General features: G+C 39.5%; 1 protein-coding gene across 1 annotated transcript in view; it reads right to left on the reverse strand.

Moving 5' to 3' along the window:
• Window positions 1-23,906, reverse strand: part of LOC130281752 (ephrin type-B receptor 5-like) — a 181,896-nt gene that overhangs the window by 45,293 nt on the left and 112,697 nt on the right. The window contains exon 6 of the mRNA XM_056529337.1: window positions 14,985-15,109. Within this exon, the coding sequence (XP_056385312.1) occupies window positions 14,985-15,109 (125 nt within the window). The remainder of the gene's footprint in view (window positions 1-14,984; window positions 15,110-23,906) is intronic.

A 23,906-nucleotide genomic window follows, 5' to 3' on the forward strand; every position in this document is an offset into this window, starting at 1 on the left:
ATACATGCTGCGACTTTTTGATTTTTGCTTATTACAAAGCACATTTCTGAAATCTGCTCATGTAGCAATTTTTTTTTTTTTTTACTTTGCAGTGGTCATGTATTTATCAAATGATCGCATTTGATATATACATGACCACTGCAAAGTAAAAAAAAAAAAATTGCTACATGAGCAGAAGTCGCTATTTATGAAGAAAAAAGTTGCATCTCCATTTTTATATATATATATATATATATATATATATATATATATATATATATATATATCTAAATTAGTAGAAGTCCGCAGCACACAATCCAAATAGATGAAAAAGGTGAAGTTTTATTCCATAAACAGGTGAAAGTTACAGCGACGTTTCAACCAGCTCTCCTTTCTCAAGACCAGGAGAGCTGGTTGAAACGTCGCTGTAACTTTCACCTGTTTATGGAATAAAACTTCACCTTTTTCATCTATTTGGATTGTGTGCTGCGGACTTCTACTAATTTGTATTACATATAGGACCATTAACCAGGGTCCGGCTCTGCGTGCACCGCTTTTTTTTGGGGTGCTGTTTCTCTTGGATTACTGTTATATCTATATATATATATATATATATATATATATATATATAATTTTTATTTAGAAAAAAAAGTTACAGTATCATTATTTTCACACGTAAAAAAATAGGGGTCATAAAAAAAAGAGAACTTTTTTTCTTTTTTTCTTTTACTTCTATTTACCCCTTATTCTCTCACCCTTACCTCCCCGTGTCGACCAGCTGGATGAAAAAAAATAAATAAATAAATAAAAAGAGGAGATATTTAGATTTGCCACAGTTTCCATTTCTCTTGCTATCTTTGACATTGCTTTTTAGATTTTCTACATTTAATTTCCTCAAATTTACTAACTCTTTCGATCTCTTTTGTCCACTCTATCAGTGACGGTGGCTCCCTTGCCATCCATTTTCTCATAATTATTAGTCTCCCCAGCATTAGGATATTCCTACGTAGGTTTCTTTTATTTTCCCGCAGTGCAGGCAGTACTCCAAATAAGAAGGTTTCTGGTCTCATGCCAGTTCTATTCCTAGCCTGCCCTTTATCTGGGATCGTATTTTTTCCCCAAAATCCTGCACCTTCTCACAGAACCATGCCCAATGTATCAAATCTGCTCCTTCTCTCATACACTTTGGGCATCTGTCCTTTTCTAATACACCAGAACTATATCACTTTTTGGGGGTATAAGGCTAGATTTCCACTTGTTTTTATTTTTTTTGTACATCTATAGAAAAAACGCCAGAAAAAAACGCCAGAAAAACTGCCACAGGTTTTTCCTGAGTTTTGGCAGTTTTTCTGGCGTTTTTTCTGGCGTTTGCCCTGGTGTGTGGAAATAGCCAAATTTGTACCCTGTTACAGTTTTCTCACTGTCTTCTGGGTACCAGTCTGTGGGTCGGATGCTGAGCGCCCGGTCCACAGTTTGTAAGGAGATGAGGAGTGATGTACAGCATCACTACTCACCTCCCCCAGCCGTATAGTATACAGGGGGCATAGTGTACCCGTGTATACTGTACAGGACCCGGGAATCCCTTCACCAGACTGACAGGACTCCCTGCTCCTATAGCACCTTTGTGCGGTATACAGAATATACAGCTATCTATAGATAGCTGTATATAGTGTATACAGAACAGGAGGTCCACTTACCTTCCTCGCTCCCTGTCCCCGTCGGGTCAGTGTAACTCCGCCCCCTAGTGATGACATCATTAGGGTGCGGAGCTACAGACGGGAGTCAGGCTAGTAAGGCTCTGTGAAGCTCTGTTCACATTGTCGTTTTGTATAATGTGAACAGACCCTTCTGGCAGTGTCTTCCCAGATAGGGAGACTCCAGCTGTTGCTAAACTACAACTCCCAGCATGCCCAGACAGCCAAAGGCTGTCTGGGCATGTTGGGAGTTGTAGTTTTGCTAATTGGAGGCTCGCTGTTTGGGAAGACATTGCAATATGGGCGCTCTACCCAGCGGACAGCGACAAAAATTTACTAACCAATATTTTGTGGGTTTTTTTTCTTCTTGTTTCAGATCCGTGTATGCAGAGTATTACGGCGGATTCGATGGATTACGGCGGATGAACATTTTTTTTTTCCTTTTAATAAAATGGTTAACGAGGGCTGTGGAGGAGTATTTTTTAAAATAAAATAATTTTTCCAATGTGTTGTGTTTTTTTTTTTTAAATTGAATTTTCAGGCTTAGTAGTGGAAGCTGATCTTATTGACGGAATCCATTACAAGCCAGGACTTAGCGTTAGCCCCAAAAACACGGGGGACCCTATGCGTTTTTTTTTTTAAATAAATAAAAACGCATAGGGTTCCCCGTATTTTCATTCTCAGCACAACACCAACCAAACATCAACAGCCTGATGTTACCAGGGTGGGTGAGGACCATTGTTACTGGCCCTTCCCAGCCTAAATAACGCCAGCCTGTTACCGCCTAGGCCCAGGAGCTCCATTTTTGACACTCCGGGCCTGTTGGTACCGGCTCTTCCCGGCACTCCTGTGGCGGTGGGTACCGGGGTAATAATTGGGGGTTTTGGAGATTTTGGGGCTAACGCTAAGCCCTGGCTTAGTAATGGATTCCGTCAATAAGACAGCTTCCACTACTAAACCTAAAAATTCTATAAAAAAACCAAAAAAACAACACATTGGAAAAATTATTTTATTTAAAAAAAAAACACTCCCCCAAAGCCCAGTTCATCCGTTGTAATCCATCGAATCCGGGTTAGGACATTTTTTGCGCTCTCCGCAGGGGAGAGCGCCCATAATGCAATGTCTTCCCAAACAGGGAACCTCCAATTGGTGCAAAACTACAACTCTCAGCATGCCCAGACAGCCTTTGGCGGTCTGGGCATGCTGGGAGTTGTAGTTTAGCAACAGCTGGAGTCTCCCTATGTGGGAAGACACTGCCAGAAGGGTCTGTTCACATTATACAAAACGGACAATGTGAACAGAGCTTCACAGAGCCTTACTAGCCTGACTCCCGTCTGTAGCTCCTCCCATAATGATGTCATTACTAGGGGTGGAGCTACACGGACCTCGAGGAGACTGGACAGACGTAAGGGGACTTCTTCATCTTCTGTATACACTATATACAGCTATCTATAGATAGCTGTTTATACTGTGTACCACCCAAAGGGTTAACCTACACTGTCCAGCAGTGTAAGTTAACTCTTTCCTTGCCGGGCTTGCGCATAGCGCACAGCTCAGCAAGGGGTTAAGTGAGCCAGCAATGTGTATACTGTATACACATTGCAGGCTCACTGTAAGTTCTTGCTGGGCAGTAGATATACGATGTATACCTACGGCTCAGCGTCAGCTGTTCTCCCGGTTCTGTAGCCCTGAGAACAGCTGATCCCGACAGTCACTTCAGGAGAATCGCAGAGGGTGTCTGGAGGAGTGACATCCACTGTGATCTGGCCCTTACTGCAGGTACTACTACTTCCAACATGGAGCGCACACTGCTCCATGCTGGATGCAGTAGTACCTGCATTAATAGACATATCGCAGCGAGTGTAACTTCTGACACACAATGCGATCCTCCTGTATGGATGTATTGATGCAGCGGCTGCTCTTCTATGGTCCCTGCAACGACGTATATATACACATATTCATATATACCACAGAGTTGTGATTGGCTGGAACCATCTGACCAATCACAGCTCTCTGCGAGAAATATGAATAGGTATATATATACGGCAGTGCATGGACCATAGAAGAGCAGCGGCCCGCATCCATACATTATACAGGAGGATCACAAAGGGGTGATCTGTCAATTAGTACAGGTACTACTACTCCCATCATGGAACAGTGTGTTCCATGCTGTGAGTAGTAGTACCACCTAAAAAATGTGTAAAAAAAAAGTTAAAAACACGCACACACTACATTTTTATTATTGTCGGCTACATTTTTAGGTCCCCACCCTCGCACATAAATTGATCTCTGTTTAAAAATTAATACAAATTTCGTTCTAAAAAAGATATATTTAGTTAAATCCAATTTTTTCCATCACTACTTTTTTATTTTTATTTTTTAATGATACCCTACGAAATTTTAATAAAAAAAGAAATCTCCATCACATTTTGGGATCGCTTAAGTCCAAAAAAGAATAAAAACGCCTGAAAAAACGCCAAAGTTAAAACCCACATGGCATTTTTCTTAGCGTTTTTTCACTCCCATAGACTTCTATGGAAGAAAAACGCCAAAGTCTCGACAAGAGGTCGTTTTTTTTTAAAACTGCTAAGGAGCCCAAAAACGCCAAAAGGAAAGAAAAAAAAAAGCCAAACTGAAAAACGCCAAGTGGATTTGGCATTTTGCAGTTTACTATTGACTTGCAGCTAACATCTGGCCGCAGCGTTTTTTCACAAAAAAAACGCCATGCGGCAGAATGGGCGTTTTTATTGGCGTTTTTGTCAACAACAAAAAAAAACAAGTGGAAACCTAGCCTAAAACAATAAATTGGGATAGTCTGAGTTTTTCGTTATCGGACATACTAGTTGTACTTTCGATCATTATCTTCCACATTCCATCATCTAGATCCTTTCTATCTTTCTTCCATTCTTTTTTGCTACGGAATATTATCTTTCCAAATTTTTCCTTTGCTATTATTTTGTATGTTGTAGAGATCCTCATTGTACTTTGTGCATCCAATAATACTATCAATTTGCATATATCTAAATTTATGATTTTTTTGTGTGCCACACTCTTTTTGCAATTCTTCTATCTTAATTAAACCCCTTCGTGAAAGAGCTGATAAACATATTTCAATTCCTTATGCACCCAGTATTCGTATCCCTCCATTTTATTGAGCTCAGATAGATTTCTATTCGCCCATAATGTTGAAAATTTTACACTACCTTTAATATTGATACTTTTTTTTAACTTTTTCCAAATACCCTTTATTTGAGTGATTAATTCATCCTTTCCTATTTCTTTATTTAATTCTTACCATTCAAATATGTTTCGTGTTTAATTTATACTTGAATTTCAAGTGGTCGTGCAGTGTGTTGCCATACACCCCTGTGAGTTGTGATATTTGAGAGGCTAAATAATATGTCCTGAAATTTGGCCTCCCCATACCTCCCTCCTTTTTTGGGTCGTTAATACCTCGTATTTAATTCTTACTTTCTTTTCCCCCCAGATTAATGTATTTATAAGGCTATCTATTTTCTTGAACCATATCTCTCCTCTGAATACTGGAGATGCTGACAGAAAGTATAGTAATTGCTGAAGCACCACCATTTTCACCAAGGCCAAACGATCTGTCATCCCCAAAGGCAGTCTTAGCCAAATCTTTTTCCTTATTTTTTCTAATATAGGGATTATGTTTATTTTAATGTAGTCTGAGATTCTACTACTAATCCCTATACCTAAATATTCAAATTTTTCTTGGTGAGTTATTGTTCTTAAAGGAGTAGTCCAGTGGTGACTCAGTGGTAAGCAACTTATCCCCTATCCTAAGGATAGGGAATAAGTTGCAGATCGCGGGGGGTCCGACCGCTAGGGCCCCCTGCCATCTCCTGTACGGAGCCCCGACAGCCCGCGGGAAGGGGGCGTGTCGACCTCCGCACGAGGTGGCGGCCGACACGCCCCCTCAATACAACTCTATGGCAGAGCCGAAGCGCTGCCTTCGGCAATCTCCGGCTCTGCCATAGAGATGTATTGAAGGGGGCGTGTCGGCCGCCGCTTCGTGCGCGGGTCGACACCCGCTATCTGGGCGGAGAGCCGGGGCCCCGTACAGAGAGATCGCAGGGGGCCCCAGCGGTCGGATCCCCCGCGATCTCAAACTTATCCCCTATCCTTAGGATAGGGGATAAGTTTTTCACCACTGGACTACCCCTTTAATTCCCCGTAGTCTCCTTCCTTTTTTTCATCCAGTACCATTAGTGAGGATTTGTTCCAATTTATTGATAGCCCTGATAGGTGCCCAATTTTTTTATCTGTTCCATCACTGTAGTCAAATGTATCTGTGGATCACTAATAAAAAGTAACAAATCATCCGCATATAGTGCTGTTTTGTCTATTCTTCCCTTCAAACCAAATCCCGAGAACTCAATTTTTCCCCTAATGTAAACTGAAAGAGGTTCTATAAATAATATAACTAAAAAAGGGGATAGGGGACAACCCTGTCGAGTACCTCTTGTCAGTGAAAATTGCTCTGTAATCCTATCATTGATTTTAATTCTTGCCCTGAGATCCTGATATAGCATTTTGACTAACTTGACATATTTATTGCCCAATCCAAAACTCTCCATTACCTTCCATAGAAAGGCCCACTCCACCCTGTCAAACGCTTTTTCGTCGTCTAATGGAGCGGGCCCCTCCCTCTTTTTGTTGGATGGCCGAGAAAACCCTCCTTACGTTGTCTAATCCATTTCTATTTTTCATAAAACCTGCCTGATCCTGACCTACCAGGTCATCCATTACCCCTTTAATTCTTAGTGTCAATAGTTTTGAGAATATTTTTGCATCTGTATTTATTAGTGAGATGGGCCTGTAAGAGCTCCACCTCCCCAATATCCTTATCCTTTTTAGGGACCAGTACTAACAGGGCCTCCCCCATCGATTGTGGAAGCTTCCCCTTTCTACAGGATTCATTAATGACCTCCGTCAATTTACTAATTATAGTCTGTCCCAGTTTCCTGTAAACCTCAAAGGGGAATCCGTCTGGCCCCGGAGAGGTATTACCAGAAAAAGATTTCAGTGCATTTTCTATCTCTAGGGTTGTAATGTTCTTTTCTAATCCCTCCCTTTGCATCTCACTAATCTTAGGCAGATTAATTTTCCCCAAGAACTCCTCCATCTCATCTTCCTGTCTATTTAGATCAGACCTATATAACTTACCAAAATATTTCACAAAAACACCTTCTATTTCACCGGCCTGCTCTTTGGGTGTCCCATCTGGGTCCTTTATAACTTTTATAAAATTACTCTTCTTTAGTTTTTTTTATAATTTGACCTAATAATATACTGGTCGACCCCCTTCATAATATTGCCTCTGGTTATGGAAAAATAGCCTATGTTGGATTTTTTCTTCTATGTATTTTTTTGCTCTCTTTTTTTTCCCTCTAACTCTTGCAGTTTTTGGGTGGTGGGATTTAAAGATAGTTCCTCCGCTATTCGCTCTATTTCTTTTTCTATTTTTAATTCTCTTTCTCTAAAACTTCTCTTTTTACGTATGATTTCCCTATAAAGGATGCCCCTAATATAGGCCTTTAGGGTTTCCCATACCACTCCCAAATCGGCAGTCCCCTTATTAATCATCCAGAACTCATCTATTTCCACTCTGATCTTGTCTCTGATCATCTCCATTTAAAAGTCGCATATGTATTCCTAAAAAAAAAATCCCCAAATTTCATGAAAATTTAGAAAATTTGGCATTTTTCTAACTTTGAAGCTCTCTGCTTGTAAGGAAAATGGATATTCCAAATCATTTTTATTTTTATTCACAAATACAATATGTCCATTTTATGATGCCAACTAGAGATGAGCGAACTTACAGTAAATTCGATTCATCACGAACTTCTCGGCTCGGCAGTTGATGACTTTTCCTGCATAAATTAGTTCAGCCTTCAGGTGCTCCCGTGGGCTGGAAAAGGTGGATACAGACCTAGGAAAGAGTCTCTTAGGACTGTATCCACCTTTTCCAGCCCATGGGAGCACCTGAAAGCTGAACTAATTTATGCAGGATAAGTCATCAACTGCCGAGCCGAGAAGTTCGTGATGAATCGAATTTACTGTAAGTTCGCTCATCTCTAGTTGGCATCATAAAATGGACATATTTTTACTTTTTGAAAAAATTAGAGGGCTTCAAAGTAGAGCAGCAATTTTCAAAAATTTCATGAAAATTGCTAAATCTGAAGGGACAGATGTTACAGAACTACAACTCCAAGCATGCCTGGGCAGTCTAGGCATGCTGAGAGTTGTAGTTTGGCAACATCTGGAGGGCTACCATTTAGGCACCACTGCAACAGTGGTCTCCAAACTGTGACCCTCCAGATGTTGCAAAACTACAACTCCCAGCATGCCCTACCTGCGCCGTGATCTCCGCTGTCTCCAGCGACGATCGGCGGTCCCCATGCATCTTCTTAGCAGGTACCGGCCTCCATCTTCTCCTCCCGTTCTGCCCGACATCCAAGGGTGGGCAGAACGGGGGGTTACCATGGCAACCCACTGTCCTGTGCTGCCATTGGTCAGAATCAGTTCTGACCAATGACAGGGGATAGGAGGAGATCGCAGCACTGCGACCTCGCTCCTATCCCTCAGGATGATCGGGTCACTGACAGCTCCGATCATCCCTATTTTCCGGGTGATCGGGTCACCAGAGACTGATCAGCCCGGAATAGCAGAAAATCGTATTTCTGAATTAACATGCGATTTTCTGAGATCGCCGACATGGGGGGTCTCAGGACCCCCCTCAGTGATGTGTCGGGATGCCTGCTGAATGATTTCAGCAGGCATCCCGGTCCGGTCCCCAACCGGCTAGCAGCGGGGACCGGAATTCCCACAGGCGTATGCATACGCCCCACGTCCTTAAGGACTCGGGATGCAGGGCGTATGCATACGCCCGGCGTCCTGAAGAGGTTAAAGGGGTACTCCAGTGAAAAACTTTTTTTTTTTTAAATCAACTGGTGCCAGAAAGTTAAACAGATTTGTAAATTGCTTCTATTAAAAAATCTTAATCCTTCCAGTACATTTTTTGGGCTGTATACTACAGAAGAAATGCTTTTCTTTTTGGATGTCTCTGATGTCACAACTACAGTGCTCTTTGCTGACCTCTGCTGTCCATTTTAGGAACTGTCCAGAGCAGCATATGTTTGCTATGGGGATTTTCTCCTGCCCTGTACAGTTCCAAAAATGGACAGCAGAGGTCAGCAGAGAGCACTGTGGTCGTGACATCAGAGAAATCCAAAAAGAAAAGCATTTCTTCTGTAGTATACAGCCCCTAAAAAGTACTGGAAGGATTACGATTTTTTAATAGAAGTAATTTACAAATCTGTTTAAAGGAGTACTCTGGTGCAGAGTACTCCTGCTCTGTCCTGCCCGGGCTGCAAAAAAAATGAAATAAACTTTCACTCACCTTCCTGTGTTCCCGCGGAGCGCCACTACAGCTGATCGGTCCTCCGGTCCATCTTCTTCATACTTCCGTGTGAACGAAGCGTCACATAGCGCTCAGCCTATTATGGGCCGAGGCAGAACAATGCGGCGGCCGGCGATAGGCTGAGCGCCATGTGACGCTTTGTTCACACGGAAGTATGAAGAAGATGGACCGGAGGACCAATCAGCTGTAGTGGCGCTCCGCGGGAACACAGGAAGGTGAGGGATGGTTTATTTTAATTTTTTTTGCAGCAGGACGGAGCAAGAGTACTCCTTTAACTTTCTGGCGCCGGTTGATTTAAAAAAAAAAAAAAAAAGTTTTCCACGGGAATGCCCCCTTTAATTTTAGGACACGTACACGCTAGGGTACCCACTACATTTTAAAATTAATGTTGTGTTAAAATAGAATAAGGCACGTTTTGGCGTGGGTAACGTACCGAGCCGTTTTATTTTATTTTTTTGTGACTTCACTATTGTTTATGTGCCTTTTGGTGCTGCACTGTCTTCCTTCTTGGCCTCAGCTCAGCAACGCAAGATTCCACCCACCAACGTCTCAAAATGCGGACTCAAAATTAAACAAAAAAGCCTCCAGAGTATGGTTATTCATGGTGCGGCATAGTATATTTTTTTATTTTCTGAGGAGGGTGGATGGGTTGTTGCGGGATAGTTGGAGTGCAGCTATTTAGTGCCAGGCAGGTCAGTCAGCGTGTCACCCGATGCGGTACGCCCCCTCCCCGTCACTCTCTAGCAACCCTACTGGTAATAAAGGGTAGATAAAGAACTTTGGCTACTAACATAAGGCTGGAATGCCACTGAGGTTTTTGCCCTGCATTTTTTTGGCTTAAAAACCCCAGAAAAAAATGCCAGAAAAACTGCCACTGTTTTTCCCTGCGTTGCGGCACTTTTTACGGCATTTTTGCAAAAAAAAAAACCTCAGTGGAATTCCAGCCTAAGGGAAAAGTTTTCTGCTTTAAAAAATGCTTTGGTGAGCAGGTTTCCCGGGTTTTGCTTACGTGCGATTTATTTATCAAGGTCGTGCGACTATTTAATAAATAGGTCGCATGTAAGCAAAGCAAGTAAAAAAAAAATTGTCATATAAAAGCCATACATTTGAAAAGAATGATAAATCTCCTTCAAGCATTTTTCACTTTTAACCTGTGTGCTGCGGAGAGATTCCTTTTATTCATACATATATATATATATATATATATATATATATATATATATATATATATGTGTGTGTGTGTGTGTGTGTGTGTGTGTGTGTGTGTGTAAAAAAGTTTTATACATACACATTATATATGTGTATATATATACAGTACAGACCAAAAGTTTGGACACCTTCTCATTCAGAGTTTTCTTTATTTTCATGACTATGAAAATTGTAGATTCACACTGAAGGCATCAAAACTATGAATTAACACGTGTGGAATTATATACATAACAAAAAAGGGTGAAATCTGTCATATTCTAGGTTCTTCAAAGTAGCCACCTTTTGCTTTGATTACTGCTTTGCACACTCTTGGCATTCTCTTGTTGAGCTTCAATAGGTAGTCACCTGAAATGGTTTTCACTTCACAGGTGTGCTTATGTGGAGGAGGAGGTGTGCTGGTGTGGAGGAGGAGGTGTGCTGGTGTGGAGGAGGAGGTGTGATGGTGTGGGGGGGCTTTGCTGGTGACACTGTTGGGGATTTATTCAAAATTGAAGGCATACTGAACCAGCATGGCTACCACAGCATCTTACAGCGGCTGCTATTCCATCCGGTTTGCGTTTAGTTGGACCATCATTTATTTTTCAACAGGACAATGACCCCAAACACCTCCAGGCTGTGTAAGGACTATGTGACCAAGAAGGAGAGTGATGGGGTGCTGCACCATATGACCTGGCCTCCACAGTCACCGGACCTGAACCCAATCAAGATGGTTTGGGGTGAGCTGGACCGCAGAGTGAAGGCAAAAAGGGCCAACAAGTGCTAAGCACCTCTGGGAACTCCTTCAAGATTGTTGGAAGACCATTTCAGGTGACTACCTCTTGAATCTCATCAAGAGAATGCCAAGAGTGTGCCAAGCAGTAATTAAAGCAATAGGTGGCTAGAACCCAGAATATGACATATTTTCACACTTTTTTGTTATGTTTTGATGCCTTCAATGTGAATCTACAATTTTCATAGTCATAAAAATAAAGAAAACTCTGAATGAGAAGGTGTGTCCAAACTTTTGGTCTGTACTATATATGTGTGTGTGTGTGTGTGTAAAAAAGTTTTATACAACACAAAGAGAGAAACACAGCCGCACATCCACCATTTGTAATTTGATCTGATTGCTTCTCAGCATAATTTCAAAAACTAACAGGTTGTTAGTATACATTTTGATCAAAAAGTACAAGCCCACTCGCCACGTCAAGGCCACCTCGTTAGAGTGGGTCCCTAACCTGACACTGGCGTAGCCCCCGGTGGCAACCACCACCTCCAAGACCCCATGTCCAATGGGGAGAGCGACCCAGTGGCCAGGCAGCCCCATTACTGCCCGACCAAGCCCTTGGCTCTGGTGGATGTGCGGCTGTGTTTCCCTCTTTGTGTTGCACATTTGTAGTCTCTCCCTTCTTCCATAGCCAGCACTCCGCTCCACCCATTCGGCCCAGGCGTTTTTAATTAGCAGGAAACTGCATAAGGATTTCCTCCTACCATTCTCCCAGCCCTCTGGCAGTAATCACATGGTAGGTTTCATACTGTTGTGGTTCTCTGTGGCGGCCATTGTTTCTGTGATGCTTTGTCTGTGGGGTGGAGTGGCCCAGAGCCAGGGGCTTGGTCGGGCAGTAATGGGGCTGCCTGGCCACTGGGTCACTCCCCCCATTGGGCATGGAGTCTCGGAGGCGGTGGTCGCCGCCGGGGGCTACGCCAGTGTCAGGTTAGGGACCCACTCTAACGAGGTGGCCTTGACGTGGTCAGTGGGCTTTGTACTTTTTGATCAAAATGTATAATAACAACCTGTTAGTGTTTGAAATTATGCTGAGAAGCAAGTAGATTAAATTACAAATGGTGGATGTGCGGCTGTGTTTCTCTCTTAGTGTTGTAAAAAAGCTTTATACATACACATTGAGGGACATTTATCAATCTTTGCTTATGTATTCCTTTTTTTTTAGTAATTTTTTCCTTACTTTTTTTTTGCTTATGTGCGACATATTTATCAACTGCTTTCAGCCTGTTGATAATTTTCTTTCACGTAAGCGATTTTTCCTTTTTTTACTTTGGTAGTAGCTTTTTCTGCTCCATCTTTGAGCTGGAGTAAATTTAGTCAATTTTTAACGCTGTTGCGACTTTTTTTTTTGCGCAGATGCGACTGTCGCAGTTAATAAATACCTGACTACCCGTAGTCCATTTTAAAATGATTACTACATAGTAAATTTTAGGAAAACTTGCTTTTCTCGCTTTCCAGTCAAAATGTCGCAACGAAAAAGCGTGTAGTCGCAGTTGCGACAATTTTGCCACAATTATAGTAAAGAAAACCTGACTAAACCCGTTGATAAATGTCCATAATTATATATACATATATAATCTTGCATTTGCCCCTTTGGCCCAGTCATTTTAATGTGACACTTGCCAGTATCCAGACCAGACAGATCTCCATACTGTTGGGTCTACATCTACTGGAAGTTGTTGCTCAGTATTTGTGAACTAGATAGGAGTAAATTGTGCATGTAATTGGTCATAAGCGATTCTTCTAATCTGGGATCTGTCCAACACTCGTCTTCTCACAAGCTGCGTCCTAGTTTACAACTCCAAACAAAGACCTCAATGTCCGCCACCTGCTATATACCATAGAACAGTGTTTTTCAAAGAGTGTGTCTACAGCTGTTGCAAAACTACAACTCCCAGCATGCCCGGACAGCCTTCGGCTGTCCGGGCATGCTGGGAGTTGTAGTTTTTTTAACAGCTGGAGACACACTCTTTGGAATACACTGTCACAGTATATGGAGAAATATCAAAATAATACAATATAATAATATTTTATATAAAAGCTCATGCAATATACATGAACTTTCTGCAGGTGTCACTGTCTAATCCTATTTGTTTCTGTCTGCCTTTGGAATCTGCAATTGGACATCATCCAAAATGCAAAATATTGCAGATAATCGTCGCTCCGTAAATATTTCACGATTCATAGGCCATCCTAGCGCCTCATGCTTTTTTATTAGGGTTCACTTGCAGTTCCACCTCTGTCCACACGATGTGCTGCTGTGTAAGAGGACTGTGTGATCAATATGGAGCAACAGGTGAATAATACAGTGTACAATGTTATGTGGCGCCACCTAGAGGTACAAGTAGTAAAGGAGGAAAGAAATTAAAACATTTAAAAAATAGTGTACCTATTGTTTTTACCTGTTCTGATGTATTACATCATATTTGTCATATCCCTTCAAATAGCCATTATATAGCCAGAAAAGAATAATATCAACCTGCAACCACCATTATGAGGGGAGCAATGGAGAGATTATACTGCATGAAAAACACTGAGGAATAAGTATTATCAGGAGAACGTTCAGGGTTATTATTTCATTATTTGGGTGTTGTAACCACTAGTATCCCTGTAGATGACAACCGTCCTGATTTTACTGACACAGATGTCCCAAAGTTGCCATTTAAAATGTCTATCTATCTATCTATCTATCTATCTATCTATCTAATATCTATCTCATATCTATCTATCTATCTATCTATCTAATATCTATCTCATATCTATCTGTCTCATATCTATCTATCTATCTATATCATATCTATCTATCTCATATCTATCTATCTATCTATCTATCTATCATCTATCTATATCATATCTATCTCATATCTATCTCTCTCATATCTATCTATATCATATCATATCAATCTATCTATCTATCTATCTATCTATCTATATCATATCTATCTATCTGTCTCATATCTATCTATCTATCTATCTCATATCTATGTATCTTATATATATCTATCTATCTAATTTCTATCTATCTCATATTTATCTTTATCTATCTATCTCATATCTATCTTTCTATCTGTCTCATATCTATCTATCTCATATCTATCTTTATCTATCTATCTCATATCTATCTGTCTCATATCTATCTATCTCATATCTATCAATCTATCTTTATCTATCTATTGATCTCTCATATCTATATATTTATCTATATATTTATGTATCTAATATCCATTATCTATCTTCCGCACATCTATCTATCTATCACATATCTATCATCTATCTATTTATTCATATCTATCTCAATCTATCTAGCAAATATCTATCTATCTCATATCTATCTATCTATCTATCTCATATCTATCTATCTATCTATCTCATATCTATCTATCTATCTTTTATCTATCTATCTATCTTTTATCTATCTATCTATCTTTTATCTATCTATCTATCTTTTATCTATCTATCTTTTATCTATCTATCTATCTATCTTTTATCTATCTCATATCTATCTATCTCATATCTATCTATCTCATATCTATCTATCTCATATCTATCTATCTCATATCTATCTATCTCATATCTATCTATCTCATATCTATCATCTATCTCATATCTATCATCTATCTCATATCTATCATCTATCTCATATCTATCATCTATCTCATATCTATCTATCTATCTCATATCTATCATCTATCTCATATCTATCATCTATCTCATATCTATCATCTATCTCATATCTCTCAATCTACTGTATCTATCCCAAGCACATGCATTGCTCTACCCTTAGGCTCATGCCCAGTTGGCCCGCTCAGTCATTGCTCCTCGATGTAGCAGTAATATTAATGTGCACACATATGGGGACTGGAGCAGATGTTGCGTCGGTCGTGTCCGGTACCTTCTCTCTGTATCGCAGCTGATAGTCCAGGATCTTCCCGTTGGGTTGTTCTGGTTCGGGCCAGGTTAATGTGATGCTCTGCATGGAGCGGCTCACCTGGTGGATGATGGGGACGGCAGATGGGACTGGAATGGAGATGATCAGACATGAGTGGAGGGGAGGGAGAGCAGCCATGATGATGGTGGTGGGGGGGGGGGTACAGAAATAGAGCGGAGAAGATGAGTCTCAACATATTTTTCATTGTATATAAAAAAAAACACACACAAAAAAAAAACGCAACACACATAAAGACTGTGCTGAGCGCGGTGACATGTGACTGCAGGGATGGCGACGCTTGGCCGGAGCTGTCACTTCGAATTTGGGTCACGGCATCACCGCCTCTTACGAGACCCCCTCACGCATGGTGCAGGGGAAGCGTCACAAAGACAAATTCAATTAGAGTGCGAGGCCTGGGGGAGCGGGAGGAAGAGACGGCCAGGAGAGCGGGGAAGGGGCCAAGTCGCGCCAATTATGAGGCCTGCTGGAACTTGTAGTTCACCAGCGAGACAATGCTTCATACTCATGGTCGCAGTGAAATCAACCACATTGTGTCCACAACCCCTTTCCCCAGATTGTGGTTACAGTAAGGCGCTGTTCACACAACCGTCACGACTGCAGTTTATAGTGTAGTCCCTAACCAGTGCGCCTCCGGCTGTTGCAAAACTACAACTCCCAGCATGCCCGGACAGCCATTGGCTGTCCGGGCATGCTGGGAGTTGTAGTTTTGCAACAGCTGGAGGCAAACCGTTTCGGAAAGAGACGCATAGTTGTGCAGAGGAGCTGTGTACGTCAAACAGTATGAGATATTTATTTATTTCATTTTTTTTAAATAAAGACTTTTTGTAAAGTTATTTATTTGTTTATTTATATTTTTATTTATTTTTTTTAGTTATGAATTTATTTACTTATTTACATATTTGTTATATATTTTTTGTTTATTTTTTTATATTATTATGTAGGATTTTTTTTAAATTCATTTTAAATAATTAAAGCAATAAATAAATTTGTTGTAAAACTTTACACCCCCTAGGAATTGTGTTTTTTTTTTTTTAGTCCTCGAAAAGTCCAAACCGAATGCCGTAATTTGCAGCCTGCTTCTCTATGTTTGCTGTCAAACTACAACTCCCAGCATGCCCCAAATGGAATGTGAAGATCCGAGCATGCTGGCAGTTGTAGTTTCATAACAACTAAGCAATTTGTTTCTGTTATGTTTGCTGTGAAACTACAACTCCCAGCATACCCTGATGGAATGCAATGATCTGGACATGCTGGTGGTTGTAGTTTCATCCCAACTGGATAACAGGTTGCATACCCCGCGGCATTAGAGCTACATCGCCTAGCATGGCGTACTCAACTAGCATGTCAAGAATACCATGCGAAAGCTACAGTGGAGACTGACACTAACACAATCAATAGACATATCTACACATAAGAAGCTAAGTAAAGCTTTAAGACTACCCTATAGCAGTGTTTCCCAAGCAGGGTGCCTCCAGCTGTTGCAAAACTATAACTCCCAGCATGCCCTGACAGCCTTCGGCTGTCCGGGCATGCTGAGAGTCGTAGTTTTGCATCAGCTGGAGGCACCCTGCTTGGGAAACAATGCCCTCTAGGCAGTGAAATAGTCATCGTTATTCTCAGTTCTGATGAATCTAACCACAAGTGACCATAACACATAGGCAACAAGTGGGAAAGACTGTGAAAAGAACTTCACAGCTCCGCTTGTGGGGGAATTGTCAGCTCTCCGGACCAGCCAGGCGTGAATGATCAGGGTTCCTATACTCACGGCTATAGTCACCAATAATAACAGAAAGAGACTGAGGATGGGTCATGACTGGCTATATAGCTGTCTAAATAATTCAATAAATAAATAAGTACGTAAATAGATAAGTAAGTAAATAAATAAATAAATAAGTAAATAAATAAATAAGTAAAGTAAGTAAGTTAATAAGTAAGTAAAAAAAATAAAAAAAATAAAGCAAGTGAGTAAATAAATAAGTAAATAAATAAATATGTAAATAAATAAATAAGTTAATAAATATCTAAATAGATAAGTAAGTAAATAAATAAATAAGTAAAGTAAGTAAGTAAATAAGTAAGTAAAAAATTTAAAATAAATAAAGCAAGTAAGTAAATGAATAAGTAAATAAATAAAGTAAATAAATAAATATGTAAATAAATAAAAAGTTAATAAATATCTAAATAGATAAGTAAATAAATAAAGTAAGTACAGACATAATTAAGTTAATAAATAAATAAGTAAATAAACTAACAAATAAATAAATAAGTAAATAAATCAAAATGACTAAATAAGTAAATCAATACATTAAGTAAATAAAAGAATAAATAAGTAAATAAGGTAAGTTAATAAAGTAAGCAAATAAAGGGAGTAAACAAGTAAATCAATAAAGTAAATAAATAACGTAAGCAAATAAATAATTAAATAAATAAATGAGTAAGTAAATAAATAAAGTAAGTAAGCAAATAATTAAGTAAATAAATAAATAAGTAAATAAATAAAAATAAATAAAGCAACTAAGTAAATAAATAAAGTAAATAAATAAAGTAAGCAAATAAATAAGTAAATATATAAATAAATATGCCATGGCACCGTGTCTGTGGGTAGGTCTGTAGGTAGGTGTGGCCGCATTGAGGCCGCTCTGCCAGTGGGTCGTTCCCCCTGTGGGCACTGGTGTTGCGGCGGTGGTGGTTGCCGCCTTGTGCTATGCCATTTTATGCTAGGGACATTAGGGACCCACTTTGAATAGGTGGCCTTGATGTGGCGGGTGAGTTTGTACCTTTTGATCAAAATGTATACTAACAACCTGTTAGTTTTTGAATTTATTCTCAGAAGCAAGTAGATCAAAATGCAAAATGTAGATGTGCGACCATGTCTGTTTTCTCTACCCGAATTCAAATAAATAAATAAGTAAATAAATAAAGTAAGTAAGTAAATAAATAAATAAATAATAAAGCATAGAAGAAATGCGGAGCACTCACCAGGTAAATTGATCAGGGGCTTCTTTATTGTAGTTCAGTACAGTCAGGTTAACATGCAGGGGAGCAGATGGAATGGACACGGGGGTAAGCGTCCATTCCATCTGCTCCCCTGCATGTTAACCTGACTGTACTGAACTACAACAAAGAAGCCCCTGATCAATTTACCTGGTGAGTGCTCCCCATTTCTTCTATGCTTTATTGTCTACACTGCACTGTATTGCATGTTAGCACTGAAGAGACTTCAGGTGTGGCTTCCAGGGACTGTGCGAATATGTTGGCATTGTGTCCTGTTCACACAGCAGCATAAGGATGGTGCCGGGATTACTCGCTTTTTCTTGCATCAAATAAATAAATAAATAAGTAAATAAATAAATAAAGTAAGTCAATAAAAAGGAATAAGTAAGTAAATAAATACATTAAGTAAGTAAGTAAATCAATAAAGCAAATAAAGTAAGCAAATAAAGTAAGTAAATACATAAGTAAATAAAGTAAGTAAATAAATAAATAAGTAAATAAATAAACAAATAAGTATATAAATAAAAATAAATACATTAAGTAAATAAAAAATTCATAAATAAATAAGTAAATCAATAAAGTAAGTAAATAAAGTAAGCAAATAAAGTAAATAAAGTAAGCAAATAAAGTAAATAAATAAGTAAATAAGGTAAGTAAATAAATAAATCAGTAAATAATTAAACAAATAAGTATATAAATAAAAATGAAATATATAAATAAAAATAAATACATTAAGTAAATAAAAATAAATAAATAAGTAAATCAATAAAGTAAATAAAGTAAGCAAATAAAGTAAGTAAATAAATAAGTAAATAAAGCAAGTGTAAATAAGTAAATAAATTAGTAAATAATACATTAGTAAATAGGTCCATAAATAAGTAAATAAATAAATAAATAATAAATAATATAAGTAAATAAATGAATAATAAAGGGGAATAAACCTATAGGAAGTGCTCTTAAAATGTAACTTTTACTAGTTTGGTTAAAATACACCAGAAATGGTGACCCATTAAAACTGAATTAAATTCTGATGTACCAATATATGTATATACCCAACGCGTTTCCACTGTGTAAAGCAGATTTCTCAGGGGAAACAATTGTAAAGGTACAATTACTCGTTCAGTCTAGTATATTAGACCATAAGATATAATAAAGAGAGGGTCCAAATATTGCTATTTAAATATGCATAGTGCGCAATACACTTATGGATAGACACTGAAAATACAATCATCAAATCAGGTCTAACACTGCATAAAGCAAAGCAAGTTGTATAATAAATACCGGACCAACAGATTTTCGGAGGGCGCCTGTAAGAAAATTGGGGAAAGAAAAAACATTGCTATAGATCAGGTGGTTTCATAAGTCAAGCATCAGCTAGAAATGTTCTCAATACCTCCAATCCCCACAGGACACTTTACTGAAGTCCGGAACAGCATGAGCCCAAGCGCTACCTACAGTGGTAGGGAGCCAGTTACTGTACTGGTTGTATTTTTTGTGTCTATCCATAAGTTTATTGTGCACTACATATATATTTAAATAGCAATATTTGGACCCTCTCTTTATTATATCTTATGGTCTAATATACCAGACCGAACGAGTAATTGTACCTTTATAATTGTTTCCCCTGAGGAAGCTGCTTTACGCAGCAGAAACATGTTGGGATATATATATATATATATATATATTGGTACATTGCCTATCAGAATTTAATTCAGTTTTAATGGGTCACTATTTTTGGTGTATTTAAACCAAACTAGTAAAAGTTACATTTTAAGAGTACTTCCTATGGGTTTATTCTAGGGATCGACCGATTATCGGTGTGGCCGATATTATCGGCCGATAATCACGATTTTCGGCATTATCGGTATCGGCAATTACCTTGCCAATAATCCGATAATACCACGCCCCTGCCCCGCCCCCACCGCGACCGCCCCTCCACCGACCCGCCCCACCGCACCGCATCGCATCCCCCACTGCACTGCCCCGGCCCCATTGCCTCCCTCATCCCCGGTTTTATAATTACCTGTTCCCGGGGGGGCAGCGGCGGTGGGGCGGTGGGGGTGGGGGGGGGCGTTGGCGGTGATAGGACTCAGGACACCCGGATAGGCAGAAGGAGAGAGGCGGGTGGCGGCGGTCTATGGCACCGCAAAAGCCGCTGCAGTTCATTGATTTAAAGCGCCCGCTTTAAATCAATGATCTGCAGCGGTGTAGCGGGGGGATAAATAGCCGATAACTTATACCGGAATATCGGTATAAGTTATCGGCTATCGGCCCTAACCTGCACCAATTATCGGTATCGTATCGGCCCTAAAAAAACTATATCGGTCGATTCCTAGTTTATTCCCCTTTATTATTTACTTAATCTTGCTGGGAAGAGTCTTTGAGTATCTCACCAACTGTGGGGTGGATATAATACTACAGATCTTACCTGCTTCAAGTAAATAAATAAACACATTATATAAATATACTGTAATCTATAATATTATTTCTCAAAGATATCTAAAATAAACACTAAAGAGCAAATAATATCCAGCAACGATGGACTTCATTAGGACTTGTAGCTTTATTAGAAAGCTTTAAAAACACATTTCATTTTAAAGACCGAAAAGCAGCAGGATTTTTTATTTATTCACATGGATGCTAGATATGCTTTAAGATTGTATTCAATATTCTAATAAAGTTTGTTAAAGGGGTACTCCAGAGGAAAACTTTTTTTGTTTTTTTTTTAAATCAACTGGTGCCAGAAAGTTAAACAGATTTAAAAAATTACTTTAAAAAAAAGTAATTTAAATTACTTCTATTAACAATCTTAATTCTTCCAGTACTTATTAGCTGCTGAATACTACAGAAAATTCTTTTCTTTTTGGATCACAGTGCTCTCTGCTGACATCACAAGCACAGTGCTCTCCGCTGACATCTCTGTCCCTTTTAGGAACTGTCCAGAGCAGCATATGTTTGCTATGTGGATTTTCTCCTCCTCTGGACAGTTCTTAAAATGGACAGAGATGTCAGCAGAGAGCACTGTGCTCGTGATTCAGCAGAGAGCTCTGTGTTCCAAAAAGAAAATAATTTCCTCTGTAGTATTCTGCAGCTAATAAGTACTGGAAGAATTAAGATTTTTTAATAGAACTCATTTACAAATCTGTTTAACTTTCTGGCACCAGTTGATTTAAAAAAATAAAAAAAAAAAGTTTTCCACCGGAGTACCCTGATGTTTTTCGGCTGGTGCCTTTATCAATTTAAGTCAGCGGCTGAAACGCATCGGTCCTTTTTTTTTTTTTTTTTTTTTTTAAATTCACATGGATTTCGGATATGTTTTATAAGCTTGTAATAAATATACATGTTCTACTGAAGTTCAATGTGGCTGAAGATACTTTGTTGTTGTTTTTTCATCTAGAATATGAAACTGAAGCAATTTTACAAATAATGTTGAATAAAAACACACCCTACCGTTTTTGGGTACACAGCTCCTATGCAATTCTGTTTCTACAGCAGAGTTGATCAACCAGTGTGGCACCAAAACTACAACTCCCAGCATGCCCGGAGAGCCAGAGGCAGTGACGAGGGACCTCCCAACCATTGGAAATTCGTCTTCTTTTTATGCTTTTAGCATTATTGAGTTCTCTGAATATACAGTGGGCAGCAGTATAAAGAATGGGGGTTTTAATAGCTGTGACTATGTCCAGGTTTATGTATAGGACGCTTCTATATGTATCCTCTGATTATATACTACTACACACGTAATGCATGTTTGCCCTACATTCTTTACACTGCAGGCTGCACCCAGAGACCTGAATTACAGGACACTACTCATCCAGTTAAGAAAATGCATTCTCATATACCCTAGAAGAGAACTTCAAGATTAAAGGGGTACGCCGCTGGGAAACTATTTTTTTTTTTTTTTTTAAATCAACCGGTGTCAGAAAGTTAAACAGATTTGTAAATTACTTCTATTAAAAAATCTTTACCCTTCCAGTACAGTGGTCCCTCAAGTTACAATATAAATTGGTTCCAGGACGACCATTGTATGTTGAAATCATCGTATGTTGAAACCAGAGCTCTATGGAAACCTGGTAATTGGTTCTGAAGCCAACAAAATGTCATCCAAATATAGGAAAAAGTGAGAATTAAACAAAAATAAGGAGATAACTAAAATAGAGATAAAACAAATTCTTACACGTAAAAGTAAAGATCTGCTGGGAGCTGTAGATCACTGTCTATGTCAGTGTTTCCCAAAGAGGGTGCCTCCAGCTGTTACAAAACTACAACTCCCAGCATGTCCGGACAGCCGAAGGCTGTCCGGGCATGCCTGGAGTTGTAGTTTTGCAACAGCTGGAGGCACCCTCTTTGGGAAACACTGGTCTATGTAGAGGACAGAAGCTTCTTCAGGGTCCTGTACAGTATACATGGTGTCCTAAAAAAAAAAAGTAAAATGGAGCCGCCCTCACCTGATGCCCAAAGGAGCAGCTAACCCTGGCACAGGTAAAGAGTACAGAACATGTAATACCTCCCTGTACTGTAGGGGGCGCTACCAGACACCATTCATTGCATACACTTCAGTAATACAGGTAAAGAGTACAGAACATGTAACACCTCCCTGTACTGTAGGGGGGAGCTACCAGACACCAGTCAGTGCATACAGTTCAGTAATACAGGTAAAGAGTACAGAACATGTAATACCTCCCCGTACTGTAGGGGGCGCTACCAGACACCAGTCAGTGCATGCACTTCAGTAATACAGGGGTTTTACCAGTGAAATGTCCAGTGAGATTCCATAGCATTGTATTTTGAGTCTGGTTTCAAGTTACAATGGTCCAGAAAAGACCATTGTATGTTGAAACTATTGTATGTTGAAGCCATTGTAAGTTTAGGGATCACTGTACTTATCAGCTGCTGTATGCTCCACAGGAAGTTGTAAAGTGCTCTCTGCTGACACCTCTGTTCATGTCAGGAACTGTCCAGAGCAGGAGAGGTTTGCTATGGGGATTTGCTCCTACTCTGGACAGTTCTTGACGTGGATAGAGGTGTCTGCAGAGAGCACTGTGGTCAAACTATAAAGAACTACTCAACTTCCTCTGGAGCATAGAGCAGCTGACAGGTACTGGAAGGATTAAGATTTTTAAATAGAAGTCATTTACAAATCTGTATAACTTTTTGGAGCCACTTGATATAAAAAAATAAAATAAAAATAAAAAATTCCACCGGAGTACCCCCCCCCCCTTTAATACAGAGCTTCTCTGTTTAGGATCCTCATCTTATGGCCAGATTGGAAGGGAGTTTGTAAGAGTTCCTTCCACCTGTCATGTCCGGAATTTCACAACCAATTTCCTGATTTTAATGGACAATGTGTAATACTTAAATATTTGGAAAGTCCAGCTCACCTACTTGCTCCTGTGCTCGGATCTGCACCCAGGCTCCGTGTGTCCAATAGCAAAAGAAAACAAAGTGATCCAGCACTTGGAAAAACAGCAGACTTTATTTTTCAAATCCTCTTAGAATGGTATAAGACTGTTACACTTCACATGTTCTGAGGGATCTTGACGCGTTTCGAGCGCATGCGCTCGAAACGCGTCAAGATCCCTCAGAACATGTGAAGTGTAACAGTCTTATACCATTTTAAGAGGATTTGAAAAATAAAGTCTGCTGTTTTTCCAAGTGCTGGATCACTTCGTTTTCTCGTAATACTTAAATTCCCCAGAGGTGGCGCTGCAGAGAAACTGAACACTTAATTGACATTTTACCGTAGATTAAAGCTGATCACTGCGGACTCTGCAAGGGATCAATCGTGATCAGCATATTGTCATTGGATCCTTTTAATAAGTAGGGATTGTACAAAGTGAAGAACCCCTTTAATGGCCAATTGTGTGGACA

The sequence above is a fragment of the Hyla sarda genome, chromosome 7, assembly GCF_029499605.1.
Source record: "Hyla sarda isolate aHylSar1 chromosome 7, aHylSar1.hap1, whole genome shotgun sequence".
Classification (NCBI taxonomy): Eukaryota; Metazoa; Chordata; class Amphibia; order Anura; family Hylidae; genus Hyla; species Hyla sarda.